The sequence below is a fragment of the Periplaneta americana genome, chromosome 1 (assembly GCF_040183065.1).
Source record: "Periplaneta americana isolate PAMFEO1 chromosome 1, P.americana_PAMFEO1_priV1, whole genome shotgun sequence".
Classification (NCBI taxonomy): Eukaryota; Metazoa; Arthropoda; class Insecta; order Blattodea; family Blattidae; genus Periplaneta; species Periplaneta americana.
In genome coordinates this window covers 179,321,301-179,347,876 of record NC_091117.1, presented here as the reverse complement: position 1 = coordinate 179,347,876, position 26,576 = coordinate 179,321,301, and the positions used below count along the sequence as shown (strand labels likewise).

The 26,576-nt window shown below is 37.0% G+C and overlaps 2 protein-coding genes and 1 non-coding gene across 3 annotated transcripts in view; 2 read left to right on the top strand and 1 right to left on the bottom strand.

Annotated features, from left to right (window-relative positions):
- The window catches only part of LOC138704913 (2-aminoadipate transaminase-like), a 36,850-nt gene extending 14,210 nt beyond the window's left edge, over nucleotides 1–22,640 (top strand). The window contains exons 2-7 of the mRNA XM_069833316.1: nucleotides 8,380–8,495; nucleotides 9,845–9,999; nucleotides 12,334–12,495; nucleotides 15,166–15,418; nucleotides 18,836–18,950; nucleotides 20,291–22,640. Of these exons, the coding sequence (XP_069689417.1) occupies nucleotides 8,380–8,495; nucleotides 9,845–9,999; nucleotides 12,334–12,495; nucleotides 15,166–15,418; nucleotides 18,836–18,950; nucleotides 20,291–20,611 (1,122 nt within the window). The 3' untranslated portion in view covers nucleotides 20,612–22,640. The remainder of the gene's footprint in view (nucleotides 1–8,379; nucleotides 8,496–9,844; nucleotides 10,000–12,333; nucleotides 12,496–15,165; nucleotides 15,419–18,835; nucleotides 18,951–20,290) is intronic.
- On the bottom strand, nucleotides 19,457–19,529 carry TRNAN-GUU (transfer RNA asparagine (anticodon GUU)). The gene has a single exon. It is a non-coding gene; the product is annotated as a tRNA-Asn (tRNA).
- Nucleotides 22,641–24,242: 1,602 nt separating the features above from the next.
- LOC138704906 (2-aminoadipate transaminase-like) overlaps nucleotides 24,243–26,576 on the top strand; it is a 32,706-nt gene continuing 30,372 nt past the window's right edge. The window contains exon 1 of the mRNA XM_069833305.1: nucleotides 24,243–24,571. Within this exon, the coding sequence (XP_069689406.1) occupies nucleotides 24,401–24,571 (171 nt within the window). The 5' untranslated portion in view covers nucleotides 24,243–24,400. The remainder of the gene's footprint in view (nucleotides 24,572–26,576) is intronic.

Below are 26,576 nucleotides of genomic sequence, written 5' to 3'. Positions count from 1 at the left end.
GATTTGTAGAAGCTAGTCCAGGATGCGGGGGGCAAAAGATAATTGGGATTTCCCGATATCTGGTCGGGTCAAACATCCTGATAGAACTAATATTTAACCCTTGCGGTGAATTTCGGTGAAGTCCGGAGGGCCCAATTATTCAAATCCACTCTTCTCATCTCCACGCTTGCGTCCCCTGGGATCTAATAAGATTCGAAAGAGACAGTGGTGTACGGAAAGCAACGGGAAGTTACCGCATTTATCCCTCCCAAGAAAAACTACAAACATGAACAAAGGAAGCTTTTAATAGAAAAAGGAACATCTTCTGCGGATCTCTGGAAAAAGAACTAAGGAAGAGACTAGTGAAATTCTTTGTGTGGAGTGTGAGATTGTATGGGGAAGAAACATGGACATTACGACGGAATGAAGAGAAACGAATAGAAGCATTTGAAATGTGGATGTGGAGAAGAATGGAGCGTGTGAAGTGGACAGACAGAATAAGAAACGAAGTTGTGTTGGAAAAAGTGAATGAAGAAAGAATGATGCTGGAACTGATTAGAAAGAGAAATAGGAATTGGTTGGGTCTCTGGTTGAGAAGAATAATAGACGACATTAGGATATGTGGATCATATGCGGAGAGCAAGAGGAAGGCAGAAAATAGAAAAGATTGGAGAACGCTGGGTTTTCAATGAAAGACCTTCCCATGGTCATAATATGTATGTATGTATGTATGTATGTATGTATGTATGTATGTATGTATGTATGTATGTATGTATGTATGTATGTATGTATGTGTGTGTGTGTGTGTGTGTGTGTATGTATGTATGTATGGTTGTCCAGAATGCTGGAATATCTTGTCTAAGAACAGTCGCTATTTGCAAAGACTAGTCGATTCCATGCCCAATCGACTGCAAGATATGATCGAGATAAGGGGAAGATAGACTAAATACTGAATCGTGGCTTTTTGTTTTGTTTTTTAACGCTTAATTGTTTGAATGTTCTGAGGCAGACGTCACTAAGTTTGTTTCATTTACGCCACGAAAGATATTTTTGTTGAGAATAAAATCTTTTTTCTTTCCATTTGTAGCCACAATGTCATAATGATAGTCATGGCATAATACATTCATGAATCTGATGTTAATTACTAAAATGATCGTAAACGAGAAAGGAGGAATTATGTATATTTTGTCTCTCTATTTCTTAAAAACAAAACAAAAAGTACATAAAAAGCACAAGGTTGTATTCGAACGCAGGACCACACGAATAAGAGGCGGGAACGCTACCATTAAGCTATCAAATAACACACAGAGTACTTTCATTATAATTATAGATATCAGGCAACGTGGTCCAACAACATGTAACATTGCCTGTCTCCGAATTGTAGCGAAGATACCCGAAGGGAACTTTGATTCAAGAGAGCGGCCACTTTTTCTTTTGACAACTGTACAATATCATTTTGTTATATTTTTATTTATCAGTACATCAAAACGAGGTTTTATGCGGTTGGCAGCTGAAAGGAACAGTAGCTTACTGATCGTAATGAAACATCAGTTACAGATGTTCGATGTCTGCCTTTAATTAAAGTTGATTATAGAAAACAGTTGCTCACAAATATAAATGTTGAGCCAAACACAGCAATCATTTTCACAGCCAGCCTGTGTAGTCGTGGATATTATTGCTAATGTTTAGTCTTGTAAAACTCAACCAGGCTAGTACTATTATTCAAACGATCTTTAGCCCTTAGGTCACATTGAAGATCAATAAGTTCGAGCTGTAAATCGTTAAATGTTGTGTTCCGTCTTTTAGATTCCTCCATACTGTACTGTAACTGTAGCAATAGATAAGCAACGTGAACAGTCTGCCTTTATTAAAGTTGATTATAGAAAATAGTTGCTCACGAATATAAATGTTGAGCCAAACACAGCAATCATTTTCACAGCCAGCCTGTGTAGTCGTGGATATTATTGCTAATGTTTAGTCTTGTAAAACTCAACCAGGCTAGTAGTATTATTCAAACGATCTTTAGCCCTTGGGTCACATTGAAGATCAATAAGTTCGAGCTGTAAATCGTTAAACGTTAAATGTTATGTTCCGTCTTTTAGATTTCTCCATACTGTACTGTAGCAGTAGGTAAGCAACGTGAAACAGTTACTGAGGATAGGCCTACACACTGCACTCCACTAGGTAACTGAGTGGTCGTTTCCCTCTCGTCTACCTATAGCAAGTCTATGTCATTCTGACGTATCTTCCGCTCCGTTTCGGCGAGCGGTAAACACGGCTCTCCCGCTCCGAAGGAGCGCGCGCGCTCGTTGAACGCTGTTTGTGCAGGTATGATTTAAAGGTTATAAATTCCCGAGCTTAACATGCCTCACATACAACTATGTCTTTCTCCTCATAAGATATTGGGGGAGGGAAAAGTCGGCGCGGGAAGCTGCAAAATCGACTCATGGTCATTGCATTATTTCCTTTGTTTTCTGTCCGACACGGTAAGAGAGAGTTTCTCTCCAGATTTTCCTCAAGTGTAAATCGAATATTAAGTAATCTTCGGACAATCTTACTATTACCAATTGCAACGATGTTATATAGTCACATGTAGTATGATTCTGCGTCGTTAATAACAGATTCAACAAAGATCGGAGGATGAAAGTTTTGCTGAGGTTCTTCCGTTAACATAACGTCACAAATTTTATATCAACACTCCATAATATCACCTAGTATTCAAACTCGATCTTCTATTTTGGGTTGGCCTGTTAGATCTGCTACTGATTTTGAAACCGCATGGCCCAGAACTGTGGCATCTCCGGGCTGCAAATACATTTCTTGAGGTTCTTCAGCACTAGCACAATATCGTAAATTGTGTGCACTGGGAAGAAAGGATGGTGTGAGAGACCTCAAGGAATGGATTTACAGATACCACAAGTCTGAACTTGGGTATTGGACAGTAGTGGCAAAAAAACCGGACCGACCCTTGTAGCTGATTTTAGAGCCTTGTTCACAGTGACAGCACGATAGACTGGCAACTAAGACTTTCGTGGTTCGAATCCTGCCTGGGAAGAAACTTTTTTTTTGTTCCTTATTCAAATTTATTCCCAATACTTTTCGATTGCAGCGATATTTTATTACTTAATTAACTTATTATTCCCAGAACATGAATTTTACCAGCTTATTTTCTAATGGCTTTCGAAATGGGCTACGTCAGCAGTCGAAACTACAGCAGTTTCAATAGATTACTCGCCATCTTGTGAATGCGGGCGTGGCACGTTCAGTGTCTGATTTCGGGGACTTCGATTATTCCGTCGATCCGACTTTTTTGCCACTACTCTACATTAAAATATACCGTATTACATTATTGTCTATCTAATGTATTCGAATAAATTCTATTTCAACTTAAATATTGAATAGAAACAAAATTAATCTCATAAATACCATTAGGTCTATGTTATGGAACCGTTATTATTATTATTATTATTATTATTATTATTATTATTATTATTATTATTATTATTATCATCGTTAATATTATCATAATTTCTCAGAGTTTAGGTTGAAATTGAATTGGAATGGAATATACGGGAGGGGGGCATATGGCCTAGCACTACGACTAACCTTCAAACTAGGCGCATTTCCAAACCAACATTGGCTGACTACACTAAGGTTCGCTGCGTACTCAGGTTTCGAGCAGGCACCCCCCTCGTCCCTAGGCCAGCCGGCGATCGTGGAATTCTATGGTATCATGACGAAATGGAGAAATGATGACGAAATGATGTAGATGTCTAATATGGGGGAAAACGGTAGAACCCCGAGTAAAACCCCAACTGCGGTCTTGTCCGCTACAAGTATCATTATGGACTTTCAATGAAAATTTCCAGACCTGATCTGGACTCGAAGCCTGCGTGACACGTTGAAGATCTGACCACTCAGCCATAGCAGAGGTCCAGGGTTTAGGTCAATAAACAATTTTTTCCAGTTACAAATTGTAGGCCTAGTTGTGGGTTACACCTTCTAACTTCGTCGTTCTCTAGGTTAATAATTCAGGATTTTGAACTATTATTCTTCATTCTATATATGTTCCTTTGTTCTTCTATTTTATTATCATCATCATCATCATCATCATCATCATCATCATCATCATCAATTGCCTGTCGAGCAATAGGCCTGGTGGTCTGTTTTAGGGGTTTCTTGCGTACTACCCTCGCTAATATTCTCTCTATATATTGTACCACACGTGTTGAAATATATTTAACTATTTATTACTTACTTACTTCCTTACTTACTTACTTACTTACTGGCTTTTAAGGAACCCGGAGGTTCATTGCCGCACTCACATAAGCCCGCCATTGGTCCCTATCCTGAGCAAGATTAATCCATTCTCTATCATCATATCCCACCTCCCTCAAATCTATTTTAATATCTTCCCATCTACGTCTCGGTCTCCCTAAAGGTCTTTTTCCCTCCGGCCTCCCAACTAACACTCTATATGCATTTCTGGATTCGCCCATACGTGCTACATGCCCTGCCCATCTCAAACGTATGGATTTAATGTTCCTAATTATGTCAGGTGAAGAATATAATGCGTGCAGTTCTGTTTTGTGTAACTCCATTCTCCTGTAACTTCATCCCTTTTAGCCCCAAATATTTTCCTAAGCACCTTATTCTCAAACACCCTTAACCTATGTTCCTCTCTCAAAGTGAGAGTCCAACCATAAAGAAGAACAGGTAATATAACTGTTTTATAAATTCTAACTTTCAGATTTTTTTGACAGCAGACTGGATGATAAAAGTTTCTCAACCGAATAATAACAGGCATTTCCCATATTTATTCTGTGTTTAATTTCCTCCCGAGTATCATTTATATTTGTTACTGTTGCTCCAAGATATTTGAACTTCTCCACCTCTTCAAAAGATAAATTTCCAGTTTTTATATTTCCATTTCGTACACCATTCTCGTTATGAGACATAATCATATACTTTGTCTTTTCGGGATTTACTTCCAAACCTATCTCTTTACTTGCTTCCAGTAAAATTCCCGTGTTTTCCCTAATCGTTTGTGGATTTTCTCCTAACATATTCACGTCATCCGCATAGACAAGCAGCTGATGTAACCCGTTCAATTCCAAACCCTCTCTGTTATCGTATTTAACTATTGATTTCCTGTGGAAAATAATACATACATCCTAGATTCTATTATGTATGTTAAAATTCAATGCCAATTTCTTATGACATCTTCGATATGAAGGTTAAAAAGAGCGGTTGATAAGGAGCACATTTGTCTAACACCATTATATATTTGTGTGTCAGTATGAGAATATTTATTTTTACTCTCAATTTGTATAATCGTTTCTATATAAAGACTTTGAATTGCTCTTTATAGCATGATTGGAGAAGCCTCAGTTTTGCCACAAGTAATTACGATATACTTTATCACAAGCCTTGAAGTAAGTGTCATTCCATGGGAACTGATGTAACTTCAGAGAGCAATAAGGAAAATGTATGTTATTTCATTCTGTCCTCTGCAAAATATAATTTAAGTAACTGAAATTAACTGACGAAACATTTCTGGAATTCGTTCATTTTTTCAAGGTTTATAACTTTATAGTCTGCTTGTGACTGAATATATATCTACAAGCACGTGCGCACACACACACAAACACACCCTACCACTTTTGTTCAATACTTATGGTGCTTCTGAGGTCGTCAGAAGAATACGCCTACCAGGTTTCATACTTTTTTCTTGTTTCAAGCATGGTAGGCCTAAAGATAAAATCAGAGTAGGATCTAAGCTTACCATTTCTAAAGTCACCTTTTGCTCCGAGAAGGAAAATTTCCGTAATTTTTTTGTTCGAGTATCTAATATATGTTGTTGTTTTCTAATGCCAGGCGTTTGACAATAAATTCATTTGACCTCTTGCACTCCAATATTTTTCAAAGATATTATCATGGTCAGCCACTGAAGCACAGATTTTGAGGTGTTCCGAATCCATTTCTTGGTTTGAGTTGCACAATGGGCAGTTAGGGGACTGATATATTCCAATTCTATGCAGATGTCTGGCTAAACAATCATGGTCTGTTGCCAGTCTAAATGCAGCTACAGACGATTTTCGTGGTAAATCGGGAATTAACTGTGGATTATGATGCAGATATATATTAAACTATCTCATTAAAGGAATAATATATCTGTAATCACTAAATTCATTTTTTCGTCCTATTTTAAAATTATAATAGCTTCCTCCAGTTCCTGTTTTCCAACATTCATTTGAAAGCTGTGGGATTATATTCAAGGCCAGGTGTTTCACTACAAACTCAGCCTTCCTCTTACTTTCCGCATACGATCCATACACTAGCTTCTGGTAACCTATTTCTGCCCCGAACACCTGTTCACAGTTCCTTTCAGTGCATATTTCAGTAGGCAAATTTTTCTTATATATTATTATGATGTACCGAAGTACATATATGATATTAACGTGCAGATATTCTGCGTCATCATATGCTGAAAGATGAGTGGAACGGACATGTGTGTGGACATTGTGCCACTGTCATACATCTATGACGCAGTGCATAAGGGTAGGACACTAGAGGGAACCCAAGAGGTGGAACTTAAACTGAGAGGATTCGATCCGACATCGGGATTGGAATCCGGTGTGGCTTAGTGGATAGAGCATCAGTACGTAGAGCTGAAAACCCGGGTTCAAATCCCGTGCCGGAGAGAATTTTTCTCCGTTCCACTCATCTTTCATCAACTTTTTCTTAGCCTGTGACTTAGCTAATTCTTTTCTCTCCTCCTGATCATTTTCAGCATTATTCTTTCTTCATCCAATCTTTCTGGCACAGTTTCATTTTCCACTTCGTCCATTTCACACATTCTATTCTTCATATCCACATTTCAAATGCTTCTAGTCGTTTCTCTTCACTTCGCCGTTAGGTCCATGTTGCCTCACTCCACACAAAGCACATCACTAGTGTCCTTCTCAATTATTTTTCCAAGGATCTTACTTTTTCTATTAGAAGCTTCCTTCGCCATTGCTATCTTCTTTTTTGGTATCCTGGCATCAGCTAATGTAACTGCTTATAGTACACCCCAAATATTTGAAGCTGTCCACTTGTTACATCGTCATCATGATCGTGATCATTGTCTCTTCTTCTTCTTCTTCTTCTTCTTCTTCTTCTTCTTCTTATATATTTCACTGCTTGCTTGTTCCTTTTTACAGCATATTCTTCCATCTCTTTTCCGGTCGTCCCACGTGTTGTTTTTTTCTGAAGGAAATGCATGCTCATTCAAACATAAACAGATAGGCCTCATTGACTTCTCTGTAATTAATTATAATTATTAACTTGTTTGTGTTACTGGGTTGATTGAATCAGCGATTAAATGCTTTACATTTTATGCGCAATACTTGATGATATATGGAAGCGGAACGCGACAGAAGTTTTTCTTCTTATTCTTCTTTAAGCGCCTGACCAAAACGATCTTGTTTTGATCAAGAGGCAAATATAAATTTACACAAGTTGAGTAATTTCCATTTAATTATCAGGAAATATGTTATATAAATCCCATTCATTGAACGATTATGTCTTCATTTCTTTGAGTTAGTATTTTAATATGATGAAAGATGAATGGAGCGGAGAAAAATTTTCTCCGGCACCGGGACTCTAACCCGTGTTTTCAGTTCTACGTGCTGACGCTTTATCCACTAACCCACACCGGATTCCACTGTGAAAGACATTGTAAGTTGTATATTGAGCTATGGACAGGGAGCTTGTACTTATCTGATTTGTACGTCTATGCCTGCTGAACACGTTGTCACGTCTCTCACGCCAGAATATTAACAATTTAAGCATGCATTCTTATTTAATTTAACGAAAACCTTTTTGCTAGATGTATCTACTGATGTAATTGTTTTCGTAATTTTAATAACGATATAAGCAGTATAACGCAAATAAAATAAGGAAAGAAATATTTTTTTCCTTGGATTACTATCGAGTTTGGACCCTATGTTGTATGGACTTTTTTGATCCTGTAGTGTAGGCCGTCCCCGACGACTGTTAAAAGGACGGCACTTACACCCCTTACACCCTGTATAATGAACTGTTCCAAGTAGGTTATGTATATTCGCACATGCGAACTCCCTTTGTGAACAAGAATGGACTCATGGACAGTGTTACATTGTTGTTTGTTAATATGACGTAAGCATTTCCATGTTAACGTCAGTGTCATTTCCGTTTCACAAATTCCTTTAATTTTTTGTTAGCATTGGTCACGTATACATGTTATATTGATTTGCAGTACAGTACACAATGTTTTCTGTTGATTTATTAATGTTTCTGGTATTCATTATTAGTTTAATTTAGTTTAGTTTAATTTTAATGGCTATTATATCAATAATATGGTGACTTCTGTTGCAGGCGAAGGAAGAAAAGGACGCCTTCTTGTTCCAGTATGGTCTTACGTCAGGTTTATGGGAGTTTCGGGAAGAGTTGGCAAAGTTTCTTACTATCAAATATGGCGAAACAGTGCATAGGTATGTTAAAATTGTGTTACGGAACATCGTAATTGTTGTGCGAGGTTTTTCGGAATTTGCACCGTAACTTAGTTATAATAATAATAATAATAATAATAATAATAATAATAATAATAATAATAGTTTTATTTTCCCTGGCAGAGTTAAGGCCATCAGGCCTTCTCTTCCACTCAACCAGGATAAAATCACATACAAAAAAATACATACCGGTATACAAATATTAACTTAAAAATAATAATAAACATAATTAAGTAAAAAAGAGAGATTGAATACATATACACAATCAGTATTAACTTTAAAATAACAATAATAAAAAAATATATATAGGCCTATATAATAAAAAAAGAGACTGAATACATAATCTCAAATAGGAAAATACATCTAGTATATAGTATTAACTTAAAAAAAAGAATTAATACAATAATATAACAGAATTAATATTATGATATCAAAAGTTTCGGAGTTGCATATCTGCTCCATCATCAGGGAAGGTAGGCAAAGAGGAACGGAGAAACCTACCCAGTCCTGGAAAATAATTCTTGGTAACGGATTCAACAGATAGGTTTCTCTCTTCTATTTTCCCTGCCTTCCCTGATGATATAGCTGACATGTAACTACGAAACTTTAGATAGCCTATGTCAACATCTGTCACTCTGCCAATACCCAAAAATCCGTTCACAATGTGAATGTCTCAAATTATGCATCACCATAATTGTTTTCAAAATTGCTGTTCCCGAAAGTTGAGAATTAACAAAGGCTGGCATGAGCGTATAATCTGATTCGAGTCCTCAAGGGGAAGCAGTTTTCTCATGGAACTTCGTCCACTGCATGGGACTGGTCCCCATTTAGTTTCGTGATGAATTTATGAAACGACAAGTAGCGAAATCCGGTTTCGAAAACCGGCTGTACCGGCTAGAGAGAATCATCGTGCTGACCACACGTTACCCAGGTTCTGGTTGGATGATCGTTCACCTCTACTGAGGCACGTGGCGGTGAGGACAGGAGTCAGCTGGTTGACTTTGGCCCTTCGGGGGCATATTATTATTATTGTTATTGTTATTATTATTATTATTATTACTATTATTATTATTATTATTATTATTATTATTATTATTATTATTATTCTACTCATGGGTAGAACGCATGGCGGGGGTAGAACGCTTCAGATCGCGCAAGATAAGCGCGGAATGAAATCTCCGCCATTGTTACAATAGCAATTATCCTTCCTCCTCTGCTGGCAATGTTTACATCTCCTGTCAGATATTATATAACGAAGTATAGGCTTAATATGACTGATGCTATTTGCCAAGCTGGGTTAAAAAGCCTGTTTAATGTAACTTTACTTGCAGGCAGAACCTTATCCTGACTTGTGGTGCAACACATGGTTTACTGATGGTGCTAACAACTCTTCTTCAACCAAACGGCATTATTTTTGTTGAAGAAGCAACTTATATGATTGCTTTAGACGTACTGAAGCAGTTTACTGGAATGAAAATAGTTACAGGTAACTTTTAAATAATTGTGAGATGTGAATTTGAAGTGTAGGGAAACTTATTTGATTCATTAAAGTATTCACAGAAACTCATGACTGAAGTTTCAGTTAAGTTTGACTTGCCCTAACAACACATCTGTCCTCTTAAATACTTTGAAAGCTGTGGTTTTTGAAGACCTATTCTCTTCTGTTATCCTATAATTTTTCTTGCTTTGTCTGTAAGGATATGTACACGTTGGAGCGACGATAAACGATAAAAGAAGCAGCGATGCTATATCAGAGAGAATTGAAGCATGCATTGTCATTGAGGTGTGCATATTGGAGTTACAATAAAAGCAAAGATACACCATAAAAACGATGAAAAAGAACAATTCCATTTCCTTCGCTCTTGTCGTTCATATGATCTCTGATTAAGATAATATTAATCTGTACAATGACCGGTGGTTATCAATATATCCTAATATTTATCGATTTATTATTATTTCGGCATATTAAATTAATTATCATAGATATTGACAAATTGTTCAGATGTGTATTTATTCGTGATACGTTATGTGATCACAAGAACCAATCACAACACAGTGAATTTATACTAGCTTTGGGATGAGTAACGGGTTCAGTTTTGTACGTATTTAAGTTATATTAGCCTTGACCCTAGCAGCTGATATTTCCTGTCTTCTTTCATTAAGTGGATGTATAGAATATCTTCTACTGACAAATAAAAATGTTCGCTTCCCGCGTCCTCGTTGCTCCGATATGAACACTTGATTCTTTGATAATACCAAAGCGTCGCTAGGTCATTTCTTCTATCGTTTATCGTTGCTCCAACGTGTACCTACCCTTAGAGATCGCTGTGATCTCATGAGACACCTGAAGTTTCGTGCTTTTAGACTCTTAGGGTCGTATTCATAGACATTTCGCAGCACGCGCTAGGAGCGTACTAAGCTAGCCCCGGCTATCCACTGGTTACTATAAAAAAAAGGTCCCGTCGCTCTAATTTCCGGCAGCCAATCGCGTTGCAGGTCGGCTGCATTTAAACGTGTGCGTCCTGTGATTCGCTGATTCATTTCTTAAGGCTCGATAAATACTTAATATAATCGCCCGCCATTTTAGCTCTTTCGTTGGCGTTCGCAGAAAGCACACGAAGACGTTATTTGCCGCTCAATTATTTGCTGAATTACATTGCGTTTGATTTATTATCATAGGAGCTACGACATGATAATGTTTAACGGTGTGGCAAATAGATTCCTCGTATGGTAGCTCGGCAACGTAAGAACAAAAATGGCGAACGATACTACCTACCTAGACTTTATAGAGCCTTCACTTTCTAAGACGTAAGCAAAGAGGAGGAGTCACGCCGGAAATAACAGCGTCGGGACTAAAACTCAAATCATGTCCTATCGTTAACACCGGTTTATGAATACGAAAAACGCTGACAATCCACCCAAAGCCCGCGCTAAAAATGTCTATGAATACTGCCCTTGTGGCTGTGTTGTGAAGAAGAAGTTAGGACTTCCAACCGTGTATGGAGATTTAATATCTCTATTTTTCTAACTTTCTTTTTGCTTTATCCGTCAGAGATCTCTGCAGTTTCAAGATTTTAGGCTTTAAAACTGGTTGTATTTTGTGAGGAAGAATTAAGGATTTCTAAACGTGTTGAGTGAGATTTAATATTTTCGTCCCAACATCAGAGATCTCTACTGTCTCATGAGACTCCATAGTTTCGAGATTTTAGGCTTTGTGTGTTTTGTGTGGTAGAGTTTTATTGAAGATTTCCAAACGTGTGTTGAGATTTAATATTTCCACTCCAATGTTGCATGCTTTCTTGTTTGTGACACATGTCATATTAGCATCCTGTCTCCTAACTTAATCGGCGCATTGATTTCTGGGGTAAGTTAAACATTGTCGAACATCATCTACACGATTTTGAGGCATTGCAGACCTATATTTACTGTACCACTATCGTCATCGGGTTGTTTCCAGATTTTTTTACTAACGACAGAATTGTAAGCTTGCTTCGATCATCACGGCACGTCAAATTATTCTTTGAAATGCCATTTGCTTTTCAACCAAGAAATTTGTAATTCAGTAAATTTTAACCAAACTGCACAAGAGTCTTTGCTAATTTATCACTACATAGTCTGCATTAAAAAAAGACGATAATGAACAGTCGACAGTCTTATTTCAACTTTGACCATCTAAACTGATTCTTCCGGAACCACTACGATAAAAAGTATAATATCAAGTTTACACGGACTTCCGCATGGAAGTTATAACTGATGACTTTGTATAATATACCAAAGTTACGAGTACATTTCAAACATTAATGTTGTGTTTTTATTTCAGTTCCCATAGATTTAAAAGGACTTGATGTAGAAGCTATGGAGAAGATCGTAAGAGATGAAAAAACCAAGGGTTCGTGGACCGAAAGTGAGGAAAAACCATTCTGGGCCATGTTCTACACTGTAACAGTATTTCACAACCCTACTGGAAGAACACTGCCAAAAGGTAAGATTTTTTTTACAAAGTTTATCATGAACGAAAATATAAAATTATGATATAAGATTATCATATACATGTCCCTATTGAAATGTACAGCAGGCAGTTTGTTCAGATTGTGATTATGCAGTACAAAACTATGTGATTTTGGTCTACGATTCTGATATAATTTACTAAGAAACAAATACAATTTCCACTTTAAATAATTTGACTGACATTTTCTATGGTCACACTGCAAGGAGATAACAAAATAGTACAGTATTTTACAACTGGAGAATATTCTTTTCAAATACACCCTAGTTTACACTCATAAGTAATTATTTCATTGCCGTTGAAGTCAGTGAATGTTCATTTCGTGCAGAGTTAGCGAAGTCTCCCAATTTTAATACTGGTCAGGACAATGTTTGTTGTTTATAATCATCAACACTGTCAAAATATGCGAACTTTCATATTTAAAATGCTTCAACAGTTGCCTAATTGAAGACACCATCTTTGTTGAAAATTATTTAGGTATAAAAATGAATAATACGAGTAACTGATCTTTCTTGATATTAGTAATCAGTTTTATGGGTGAGGCCATGGAAATGTAGCGAGATATGAAAAGGATTCGATGAAGTGATAAGTGATGACAAACTGTGACATGTAGGCACTAAATTAATAAAAATAGGCTAGCAAGAAAGCAGTAAAATGCTTGAAATAGGCATTTATGTAGGCACTAAAACACAAAAGAGGCTGCTAATGGGCACTTATTACAATTCAATAAAACTATTTTCAAGTTAATCTTTGTTAGGCTCTTTACAATGCGCAATGCTACTGTCATGAAAACCATGTACAGCAATATATTTTTCTAAATTCTCCACTGCAAAGGATCTTCTATCACTAAGAATGTTCTGAAATACAGTGCCCTGCAATGTTCAACATAAGAGAGGCAACCAAGATATTATAAAATTCATCTTATTCTATATGAAAAACTAATCGCAATATATCGGCTAAAAACTTTAAGCGGTTAAAACATGAAGGGGTGGGAGTGGAGGACTGCAAATATTTTCATAACAGGTCCGAACAAACAAGATAGGTCTTCTTTTGCAGAGCGAACATCGGTGAATATCGAACTTCGCCATACTCGACAAACTTGAACCGAACATATACTGTTTTCGCTGTAAGAAAAATCCTAATCTAAATACAAGCACATGGCTGTCATACCCGTGATTGGCTCACAGTCGAAACACCCACACGACGCAGGAAAATATTATCCGTATTTGGAAACTATCATCTTGTATTATTTGAAAATAAAAAATTGAATTCCAGTTGTTAAATACAATGAAACTAACTCATATGTAAAACGATATGTAAAAGAAAAGCTACTTTTATATTTTGTTATTTAGTATGAACGCGGGTGAATACCAACAGTAATACCGAGATAGTCTGTTCTTGTAACCAGCCGGCGTCACTTAAGCTCGTAGTTATTCACGTAAGCACGTGGTACTGTAGTATGGCTTCTGCATCCTCGGTGTGTGTGGTTATTAAACATAAGAATGGAAACCCTCTAAAAAGCGGAGAAAAAAACAAATAGTCTTAAATGTATGTAACAACTTAAATGTATGTAATAGGCTGCAAAACGGTATTTGTCGAATACAGGGGGGAGAGCCATTAATCCTTCCCATTGGAGGCTTTAAGGAACCAACCTGGACAAATACCCAATGTCCCATCCCTACCTTCCCGTGGTGCAGCTGTTAGTAAGCATAATTTTACAAGCTGAACTAAAGGGAGGGGCTACTCATCAATTAGCACTGGTCAGCTTGATGAGTTAATGACCGAATTTGGTATAATTTTCCTCTATTCAATACCTAATTCTCTCTTTACCCTTTCCTATCCAGTCCTCTGACTGAACTCTACTTTCTTCGACCCCGACAGTATTAAAGCATTCGAGGCCTAGGGGTTCATTACACCTTCATTCCTACCCTTCCTACTTTTCTGTTCCCAGTGCTGACCTGCTTTGGCACTAAAATCGTCCTCCAGTGGCTTAAGGAGGGAAAGTTGGTGATCAACAAGATCTCCCAACTAGGTCCAGTGGACCCGTCGACCAACAGCAGGTGTGGTCCTCCAGACATTCTGGGTGTTGTATGTGAATGAAGTAGCCACCAAAACATTAAAATATGGTGTTCACTTAAATCGGCTACAACCTGCCATTTTCAATATCTTTGAAAAATATTGGAGTGCAAGAGGTCAAATGACTTTATTGTCAAATGCCTGGCATTAGAAAATAACAGATGTATGTAATAACTAAGCGTTTCCGATCATTTCTTTCTTGTCTGAAATTGTTTATTTTGGTCTATTCTACCATCATTTAGGGTCGAATAATTACAGTAATTATAAAGTAAATGTTTCCTAAGCAAATGAATGCATAGTAGTGAGGTTAGGCCTACTTGACGAGTAACGGGAAATGTTTAACATGAAACAGAATGTACAACAGTAGGCGGGAATATGTACTGAGAATCTACGGCGCCAAACAGCGGCCAATGAAGCCTCACTTCAGTCACGTGCTATTGTTTATATTAGGATTTTTCTTACAGCGAAAAGATTATAGCGCTGTAATTCACGAAGCTGGTAGGGACCGAAAATACGCCGTCTAATCATGATTCGGTTGACAGTTTGCAACTCATGCTGCTTAATTTTCAGACCGTTGTGATGCACTGGTTAGAGCAGCACGCAGTCTGGATTTCCTCGTGGTGTGTGACGACGTGTATAACCTCTTATACTACGGGAATGATCCACATCCGCCCAAAAGGCTGTTTTCTCACGATGCGGTTTTAGAGGGCTACTCGGGAGGCCATGTCATATCCAACTGTTCCTTCTCCAAGATAATGGCGCCCGGGGCGAGGGTTGGCTGGATTGAGGCTCCTGCAAGACTTGCAAATATTTTTCGTTCTTCGTAAGTAATAGTAGACTTACATTCTGGCTGTCTATATATTATGTTACCATCAATGTCTGCATAATATTTAATGCATTGCTTTAAAAGTAGATGCATTGTGTGATCACTTATTCTGGTCTTAATGTTTGAATGTTTGCTGAACCTTGTGTCTTGATGGTTCATGTACATCTCTGGTTTTACAATATTCGGTTTTCTGTAAACACGTTTCAAATTGAAATCTCTATAGACTGCGAACACTTTTCACATTCAATGTGTATATTTTCACAGTCTGTAAACAAGATAAATATTCCATGTTGAATCTTTCGTACACTACTTTTAACACTTGAATATAAATAATTGATTAAATGGCGATCTTACTCGTGTTAATTATGTAAGCATGTGTGGCTTACAGCTGTTTCGGTGTTACTCGACATCATCCTCAGAGCCTACTAGATCTCGGCGCTATCTCAACTTCGCTGCCTGTTGTGTGGGTGCGTTCGTGTGATGAACACTCAACACACTATAACAATATGAAATATACAGACACACTAAAACACACCCTAATCAAATTCTCAACACAGAGATCAATTTCAGAACACACACACTATTTGACACAACTCATCACACGAACGCACCCACACAACAGGCAGCGAACTTGAGATAGCGCCGAGATCTTGTAAACTCTGAGGATGGTGTCAAGTAACACCGAAACAACTGTAAGCCACACATGCTTACATAATTAACACGAGTAAGATCGCCATTTAATTAAGTATTTAAAATAAATATGTATTTCGAGGTTACCTGCAGTAGATTGTAATAATGAACAAAATATTGGCATTTTAATTGTGCCAGTTTTGGCAAATATCGCATTTCCAATTGGCCCTACTAAAGTAGTCTTGCATTATATTCTTACAGAATCCACAACGATTCCTTCATAGTTCCAACTCGAGCCAGTCAACTCTGACACGTCTCGAAAGACGGCATAGCCTTTCTCTTTCCGTCCCTCTTTCATAAACAGATCTATTACTATGTCAAAAGACTCGCTTACATTACATTAACCATTAATTATCCAAATAATGTATGAGTATTACAGCATAATAGACATGTTACGAGCATATTTCTATTAATAGTCTTATCCATATTATTTTGAAAATAACAGTATCATCATATTCAACATGTTCACATTCAGATATAAAAAGTGAAATATAAAAAGAAAACACAACGAATAAGGTAAATGGCAGTTTTCTGGCGCTACCGCTATTCATACGATAAATGTTTAAATCGCATTATTAATTGGAAATCCAAACGACAATTCTACAGTTACCCGCGGGACACGTAAACACCCGATACATTATTATTTTGTAACGTAGCTTGGGCAGCATTTATTGCACTAATTTCGAAGTCCGGCAAGATGAATTGTGGAGTTAACTCCTAGTTCATACCTTGTGCTGCAGTTTTAAAAATATTGGAATGTATATTTCTACATGTACTTTCATCTTTTCTAACGGAAAGTGTTATAGGGCCTACACTTGTAAGTGGGAAAAGTTCCTCAAACGGAATTCCATTGACTATGTTTGTTCAGTTGGCAAAAACTGACGGGGTATTTTCGTATTTATATACATTAGGCATAGCTAATAAAATGGACGAAATAGTGGACCAAATTTGTTGCACGTAATAATGTTGGACGACAAAATATAGACAAGATATCCTTGGATGTAACATTTTGGACGTAATTTGTAGTGGACGTTGTACCTGTGGACAAAATGTCTTTGAACACAAAAAAGTGGGTGAAATGTTAGTGAACGGAACGTCCTGGAGCGTTATTAATTGCAACATGTTACATACAGACAGAAACAAACGAAATACATGTTTATACTTTTCTCAAATAGAATTTATATTGATTGAAACTCTGCTAAGAGGCAATGAAATATATTATATAACAATTTATTGTGGATTGAGAGATAAAGAAAGGCATTTTAGATTTTGTAGGAAATCGAATCCTAGTCCTATTTGTGACGAGCTATCAGACAACTGACCAGAGATGTGTTTGGGTAACCGTCAGGATATATATATATATATATATATATATATATATATATATATATATATATATATATATATATATATATATATATATATATATATATCAGTAGCAGCTGGTGGTCAAAATATTGAGTGTGCTACAATCTCTACATCGGCCTACTGTATACACTTATAGGCATTTATCTTAATTTGAGACTCGCCTAGTGACGAAATATGAAGTCCATACAATGTTCCTTCCTTCTGCAGAACTTGTCAATAATTACCCTGGTGTTAAACGTTAAACCCCTCCATCTTGGACATTATACTCTTTTCTATTGACAGTATTGCAAGAGCAGTGAGGCGATCCTGGGACACAGTGTTCCTTAAAAACGTTTTTATGCGTTTCAAGCAAGAAAACCATCTCTCTGGCTCAACAGTGGTCATTGGTATTGTAACAAAAATATTTAACAACTTCGTTACTTCACAAAATGGATCCTGTGAATTGTTGGAGGCTATGTATTGTAACAATTGAACAGTTCCATCTATATTTCGGAAGTCGAGTCTTCTGTATAGAACGCCGTGTCTTTAAATTCTTTTGTTCAATATAGTATAGCTGTTGACGGCAACTTCAAGTTCACGTTCAGGAAAATTATGAAAAAAATTGCCAAAAAAATTCGCTGTTTAACAATTTTGTTGCGTCTAGGTAGCTTAAAGATTGGAAACGATGAGCAGTTTCCTGAATTATACGGTCACATACTTCCTTGGCTTCAATTTTCGGATTTCATTTTCCGTCGCTTGCTGACTGATTCAGGAGGAACCTCAAAAAACTGGTAGATGGCAGCAGCAGTCGGACACTTGAATTACCAAATACATACTTTGTATATAGTTCCGAGTTCTTCCACAAGCAAGCATTCTTTCATTACGCTTTACTTTTTTCAATCTCAAAGCTGTGTTGTGCTGAAGCTGACTACAGCACTTCCCCGATTAAAAATAGCCAATCAGAACAGTTATTTCAGCTTCGCGCATGCGCATTAATTGTCTACATTCTCATGTAGAGTTTTGAGTAGCACAACGTACCCCCTGAGGCACCAAAGAGCGAAGAGCGAAGACTAAACATTCTATAACGCGTCATGAACATAACCACGGGAAATTGTCAAATGACAGATCAGATACTATGGTGGTATTGCAAATACATTATTTGAGAAAAAATTATCATTGTGCTGTAGCACTGTAGCACATAAGGACGGGCCGCCACTGGTATATATGTATATGTATATATATCACCTGATAGAGGTAAGGCCATGAGGCCTTCTCTTCCTTTCTACCAGGGGATTACAACTAAAAGTATCTTTGTAACATAAACAAATGTATGCTAGAACTACTATAAATAGAATATATTGCATCTTTTATTTGCAGAGGATACCTGAGGAGTGGAGGAGGCGTGAACCAGTACATGGCAGGTGTTATAACTAGTATACTAGAACTGGGATTGGAGGAAAAGTTATTAGACCGTTTTGTGAAGACATTAAAGGTATTGTATAATAATTGCATTTTGTCCAAAAAACCTGTTTTGAGATATAAACATTTTTACTTTCACTATAAAAATCATAATTCTAATTTTCATACAAATGTGAATGAAAATAACGTAAGATTAGATGGAGATATCACGGCTATACCAAACGGAAGAGAACTGTTTCTTATTTAGAACTGCGCTTTCAGCTAAAAAAAAAAAATGCCGTTTTTGGAGTTATCATGTTCTGATGAAACACTATAGAAAGGTCTAATCATATTCTTTCTCATCAGCCATGAAATAATAAAGTACACAGTGCGGAAACTGGATAGAGGAACTGATGCTAATAAGAAATAATTGTTCTTTTTTTATAATAAGAATACATTTGTACTGTCTGCAGAATTTCTTCAAATAATATTTCGTGAAAGACAACGGAATGAAAATAAGTAATATATAGCCTATGCAAATCAAGATTTCAGGTATAACTCCCTGTAAAGTTGATTTGAATAATTTCGAGGGAAAAATTCTTCCGGGGCCGGGTATCGAACCCGGGACCTTTGGTTTAACGTACCAACGCTCTACCAACTGAGCTACCCGGGAACTCTACCCGACACCGATCCAATTTTTCCCTCTATATCCACAGACCTCAAAGTGGGCTGACAACCGTCAAGCAACCAACTTCGAGTGCACACTAACTCCGTGTGACTTAAATTGTGGTTTTCTGTTAACGAACAGTGACGTGTATTATGCAAATCAAGATAACTCCCTGTAAAGTTGATTTGAATAATTTCGAGGGAAAAATTGTTCCGGGGCCGGGTATCGAACCCGGGACCTTTGGTTTAACGTACCAACGCTCTACCAACCATATAGCCTATAATATATAGCACGTATGGGCGAACCCAGAAATGCATATAGAGTGTTAGTTGGGAGACCGAAAGGAAAAAGACCTTCGGGGAGGCCGAGCACAGGATAGGGACCGATGGCGGGCTTATGTGAGGGCGGCAATGAACCTTAAAAGCCATTTGTAAGTACGAGTAAGTAATAGCCTATTATCTTTAATATACTATTATTACTATTTAGAAATTTCTGTAATGACCTAATTGCAAAGCATGCTGAGTTTTGTCCATTTCCCAGAGTCGTTTTATTTCATTTGATAATGACATATTTATTAGTTTAATGCATATTTTAAATTTAATTATCACTATTACTTTTTATTATTATTATTTTCATCATTGTCGCCATGCTCATAATAATCATTAATTAATTTATCGGAGAATGTAACGTCAAATTTGAATCCATTTTGCAGTTGAATATACCAGCATTCCTCTCACATTCTCATTTTGTGTTATCTGAATGTTTAGGAACGAATGGCTGTAGTATGTTCAACGCTGGCCGAATATCTTCCAAGCAACTGTTCCTTCATTAAGCCAGAGGGCGGTTATTTCGTGTGGGTCACCGTTCCAGAACATGCAGATATGGACATATTTGTTCCTTGGTGCCAGAAGCATTATAAGATATCTGCGATTCCAGGCACAAAGTTTTCTGTGAATGGAAAGTGCAAGAATTATTTAAGGATTTCAATTTCTTTTCATAAGAAGGAGGTATTAAAAGACTCTATTAAAAGGCTCTGCACTGCTCTTTTACATTATCTAACTACAAATGAAATTACAGCCGGTGTATAACGTGCATAATCTTGGGAAGAATGTTTCTGAAATTATTCTTCCCAGTAGTCCTATTAGGGGTTATCATAATTATTATAGATCCTAGGTTCTTGGGTTCATAGTAGGCCGAGAGCGGTTTTTAAGGGCGTATATCTTCTTGTAGCATTACATTCGTAAATGTAATTCAACTCTTCCAAACTAAGAGAATTTCAGAAAATTCTTACTACTGGAAATAGTCAACTAAATATGAATATAAAATAAATCTTGGAAAGATTGACATTGATTTTGCAATTGTTGATGTCGAGTTTTAGTATGTTGGCATAATTGTTGAAACTCGTCAGAACCAAATTTCGGACTCTATATATATGTATATTGACGACATAATAACAGCTGTGCAGTCATGGTACTTTTTCTCTTGACCGTACACTTCCATCCCATATTTCTCTCACTTAAAATATATTTTACTCTCCTCTTTTTATTCCTCCGACAATCATTTAATGGATGTTTCTATGTTAAGGAAAAAGTAAATAAATTGTTTTGATTCACCCTTCAATTGTAAAACAAGGTTGATTTATTTAAAGAAAACCTTAATAACTTACCTCAACCTCATATCTCCATAAAGATTCCGGTATTTTTCCGAACATTAATTTTCGACATAGATGCCTTGGCTTAGCTTTTATACATTACCCTCTTACATGAGCGAGTTTACTCGACTACGAAAGGACAAAGCACCTTTCAAAGTGCAGGCTTACATCTTACGGTGTTTCTTCTTCCGATCCTGCAGTGAAACGCCTCCTCTAGATTCTTACCCCCTTACGTTGTAGCTATTAGGTTACGTCATTTTCGACTTTTCCTCTTTAAAATTTGCTAGAGCTTCTTCAGTGGAGTAGCGAAACCCGGAATGAGACAAATGGCCAACAGGCTTGGAGCTCACATATTCAGTTTTTCTCGGCCCCGAATTCCCTTGAATTGAATTGAAAGAGGTGAATTGGGAGGACAAATTTAAAAGGTACGCAAAACGCGTCCTTGCAAGGGTTCGGGGCTGCAAGAAACTAAATATGTGAGTTCCAAGCCTGTTGGCCACTAGTCTCACTCCGGGTTACGCTGCTCCACTGAAGGAGCTCTAGAAAATTTTGAAGGGGAAAACCGAAAATGGATGTAACCTCTTAGGTACCACATACGCGAGGGGGACGGAAATGTGATCAAAATGATCACGGGACGGGACGAGGATGAGATGGCTGGTGTAAATCTCCACATTGAAATGAACTGTGTCATTTCGCAGTGCAGGAGGAGTCGAGAAGACTCTGTCGTCTGTTGTTCGATGACAAGGCAGGTGAAGACCGTCAGGAGAGACGCCTTGAATTCTGAATCTGCAAATTGAAAGGTTCCCTGTCCTTTCGCATTGCGACTACATGAGTGACGTTGCACATGTATTTCATAATTTTATAGACTCTGAACTAGGGCATTAAGTTGTTTGTTAGAAAAAGGGGAACTTATGGGGAAGGGCATATAGGTCCGTGGCCCATTTCTCTGCAAGGACGCGTTTTTATGTATCTTTTAAAGTTCCTCCTGCTATTTTCCTCTGTTTCAATTCACAAACTATATACACACATACAGGTTGAACTGTAAATAATATCATTCATTTCAGGGGGTTAGTCTTTGATATATTTCAAACAAAGTTTCATACAATTTTGCTCGTTTTTGCTTCCTTTTTGAGATAAAACTGTGAAATATTTTATAGCGTGTTTTAGGAAAGCTATTGATTTACTTCCCAATATGCTCAGTTAATTTAAGAGAGCAATGTATTATGATAATAAATGATTAAAAGGATTTTAATTTTGTCTTTCAAATGTGCAGTAATTTCATCCGAATAAATGTAACTTTTCATTCTAAAAGGTATTTTTTATATTTTATATTTTTTCGGATTAAATTGCTACACATTTAAAGGAGAAACTATATTTCCATATGTATTAAAATGCTACTTAAGGAATTCAATGATGAAATAAATAAAATTACGACTTAAGAACATTATTTCAAAACTTTTGTTGCTGTTTTCTGTCCGTTAACTTGTTAATTCTGGGATGAATTGAAATGAAAGTCAAACAGAATTAGTCAGAAAGTTGCAGGCGGTTTCTGTGTTTAGTTTTAAGCACAGTGATGGCAGATGCGATTTCACAAAGATATGTGATGAAAAAACAAAGAAGAAATCTGATTGCTATTTCCCGTAAATTTGTTGCTGAGCAACTGTGGTTTATTTGAACTTTATAGGATGAATATAATTATAATTCTATCTGTCGTTCTTATAGTAAACACTATGAAGCATTAAAAAATATTGTGATTTGCTTATATGTGTCTTCCTGTTAATGTTTTATCATAATTTTGTAAAAAAAATTATCTGAACTTACAACTATATTGAACTTCACGAGATTTGTTCTAAAATCCTTACGCATTTAAAACTATGAAGGGTTGGAAGGGGAGAGTGAGAGAGGCCAGCGAGCTTGAAGAGGCTAATTCGAGCGAGATGGACAGATCCGCTTCTTCAAAGCAGACTTCCGTTCTTGTCACGCTCGACAAACAGGAACAGAATATAGCTCTTGAAATGCAGATGTTAGTAGGTCTACAAACTTCAACGCAGTTTTTCCATTTGAGACCTCGCTCTTCAATGGAACTATTTATAACTTTGAAAATGTCATTGCTGGTAGTGTAAGTAATTCAGAAATGCTTAAAATTTTTTGATTATATCATTTTGGTCACAATCAATATATCGTACCTACGTTAGTAAAACGCTGTTCTGGGATGTCTATAGATTCATCTAATTGTAATAAACAAAAATTTCGATTCTTCAACTTTTTCAGTAAGTGCGTTTCTGTATCTTTCGCTATATCAGATATTCGCCTTTCAGTTTTATCATTCGACAGTGGAATGTTTTTTTTTTTTTTCATTTCACTTTTCCTAGCCTGTCCTAATTACAAGCAGCAATCAAAGAAGCTTTAGTTCTTCGCCAAGGGAATACGATTTTTTTTTTTACAATTGGCTATTTTTAATTATATTAAATAGGATGCCGTCATAAGTGAAGTATCAGTGGTTGAAACTTGAGGAAATAGTTTTATTTTCTATTTTAAGTGCATCTTTTTTACTCATGAAGAATTCAATGTTGACTAAATCGGAATGTTTTATGTTGAGATGCCGAAAAAGTCGCGATGGCTTCATTGCTCCATTTCCAGAACAGCAGCACAAATGACACCTTTAGGTCTTGGCAATTGGTCAGTATCAGGGCATTATTTCATCGGCCAAATTTATTTCTGTTTCAGTATATATTTTGTATACCTAGATTTATTAATTGTATGTTAATGGAAGTTATGGTTGGATTCAAGCAATCAGAAGGAGTATGCTCATTGTCTCAATTCTTGCATTGAATATTATTATCGAGAGACTATGTTTACAATAATTAAGAGTCCCTCGATTATTCAGTGTAATATGACAGTCTGATAGATATTAATATATTCAACTGTGATAGTGTTATCGAGAAACTCTATTTCCACAAGGTCTTTCCGCTGTAGCTCTGCTGCCCTCTGTAGTGATGTTTCATTACTATAGTAGTGTTTTATGATATCTGTCGTTAGATGTCACTATCCAGTTGGTTTTTTTTTTATTTATGTAATCAGCTGTGGCAGCAGCAGGAATGCCAGAACATCGGAAGTGCAGTCTACGTAATTTTCTAGTTATATTGCGCATTCGCCATAGTTCTAAGGGTCGGCGGTGTTACGTGAAGCGACTGCATGTGACTTTGTTTTCGATATAGGAATAACAATGGCCGACGCAGACAAGATTCAGGATCCACACTTGTATCATTTGTTCGATGGTGAACCAGTGCTTAATGTGTATAAAGCTGATATTACTAATTTATCAGCGGGAACGCCTGGCCCAGACCTACTGAAACACTGCATTGATATGTTTCAACAAGCCACTGTAGACAGAATGGTAAGTTCATTGAACCTGCACGATGTTGTTATTGCAGACAAATAGTACTGTTTATTTAAATAAATGTTTATGTAGCAAAGTAATGATTTGTGGTGAAACTTTTCGCATGGTAACTGTTTATAGGAGACCTTTCTTACAAGTTTTAAGTACATAAAACTAATAATTATGTGTTACGTAATACACAGTTTACATAAAATAATGCAGGTAACAAAATTCTCAATCTAATTGTTAAACAGAACAACGTAATAATGTTTTCGTAACATATTAGCAAAAACCGGTGGATTTTTGTGGATTGGCTGTACGTAGGCATTGTTGTCAAGTGTGTGCGCGTGCGCTACTTTCAGTTTTTGTTTTTATGGCGAGTATGCAACAATAGGCTCGTTGCAGAGTTGGGTAAGTTATTTTTTAAAAGAGTTAAAGTTACCAGGAAAAGTAACTTAGTTTCAGTTACCAGCGTTACAGTTACTTTCATATGAATAAAAATTAAAATATATGTTCCCTATAACTTGTATGTGTGAAATAATGGATGCCTATCAATTAGGTATGCAAAAAATGAACTTTAATAAATTGACAATATTATAGTTTATTTTATACGAAACTTAAAAACAAATACAAATCTAATTTCTTTGATATTGCCTAATAATGTGACTACTTGTGGATGAGATCTTACAGTAAGTTAAACATATCTAATCTAGAAACAATGTTTTGGTAATGAGTTGAAGATTTATCCCAAGAGTTAAGGGTGGCTTGTTCTGAGGTTGAGTCACTACTGATATTATCTGGGATTCGAAAGATACCAGTCAAGACATAGGCTGATTGTGAGCAAAAGCGTTAACAGTCGCCCGAGAGAAGTCTGCGCGGAAAGTTACAAAATCGATTCATTGTCATTGCATTAGTAGCATTCTTTGCAGTCCAACATAAGAGATTGGTATAAATGTACTTGTCCACGGAGCTAGTTTTCTGTCCATTGCAATGAATTTCCAGCGCAAGGTCACTATTGCACCGTGTAAACTGCACAGCGGGCTGCTAGATTGCAGAGGCTATGAGGAAAAAGCGCACAAATTACCTCTGGCTTGCAATACGATCCTTGCGTCATGTACACAGCGTTAAGGAAAGTGCGGCGCTACCTCCTCCTGGCATGATCAAGTTAGATAATATTGCAGCTGGCGCAGCAAGTCTTCTTCTGTACGGTGCTAGATATTCCGTTGTGTTTATTGAAGAAAACTGTAGAAGAAATGGAAAGTATTCTAAGTATTGATATAAATGATAATATATATATTGTATTATTTATACAGGGTGTCCACCATGAACCTGACACATTTGAAATTGCTGTATAATTCATACTGCTTAGGGTAAAAAGAAAAGAATGCATGCAATATCAAGAGTAACTCATCAAGTTTTATTAAAAAAATTAGTACACCTCAACATGAGATCCTCTCGTTGCACGAAGAACATCTAGCCTGAATTCAATTTCCTGCCGGTCTTCTGAAGCATCTCGGGCGTAACGGAATTGACGGCATCTCTTATGCGGCCGCGTAGCTATTGAAGATCACGAATTTTGTGGCCTGTATACACTTTGTTCTTGACATATCCCCACAAGAAAAAGTCTAGAGGGGTAATATCCGGTGATCGAGGTGGCCATCTTGTCGGTCCATCACGCCCAATCCAGCGACCGGGAAATTGTGTGTCGAGAAATTCTCGAACGATCAGCCTCCAATGTGGTGGGGCGCCGTCCTGTTGAAAGATGACGTTCGGTTGCAAATGCATTAACTGAGGCACAACAAATTGATCCAACATGTCGAGGTAGGTATTGCGCGTAACGGTTTGTTCTGCAAAGGAAAAGGGGCCGATGATCAAATTGTGCATCAATCCGCACCACACATTTAATTTCGGGCTGTCACGAATGTGTTCCACAATGCAGCGTGGGTTTTCTGACCCCCAAATACGCGCATTATGTGTGTTGACTTTGCCCGATAAATGAAAAGTGGCCTCATCAGAAAAAGCA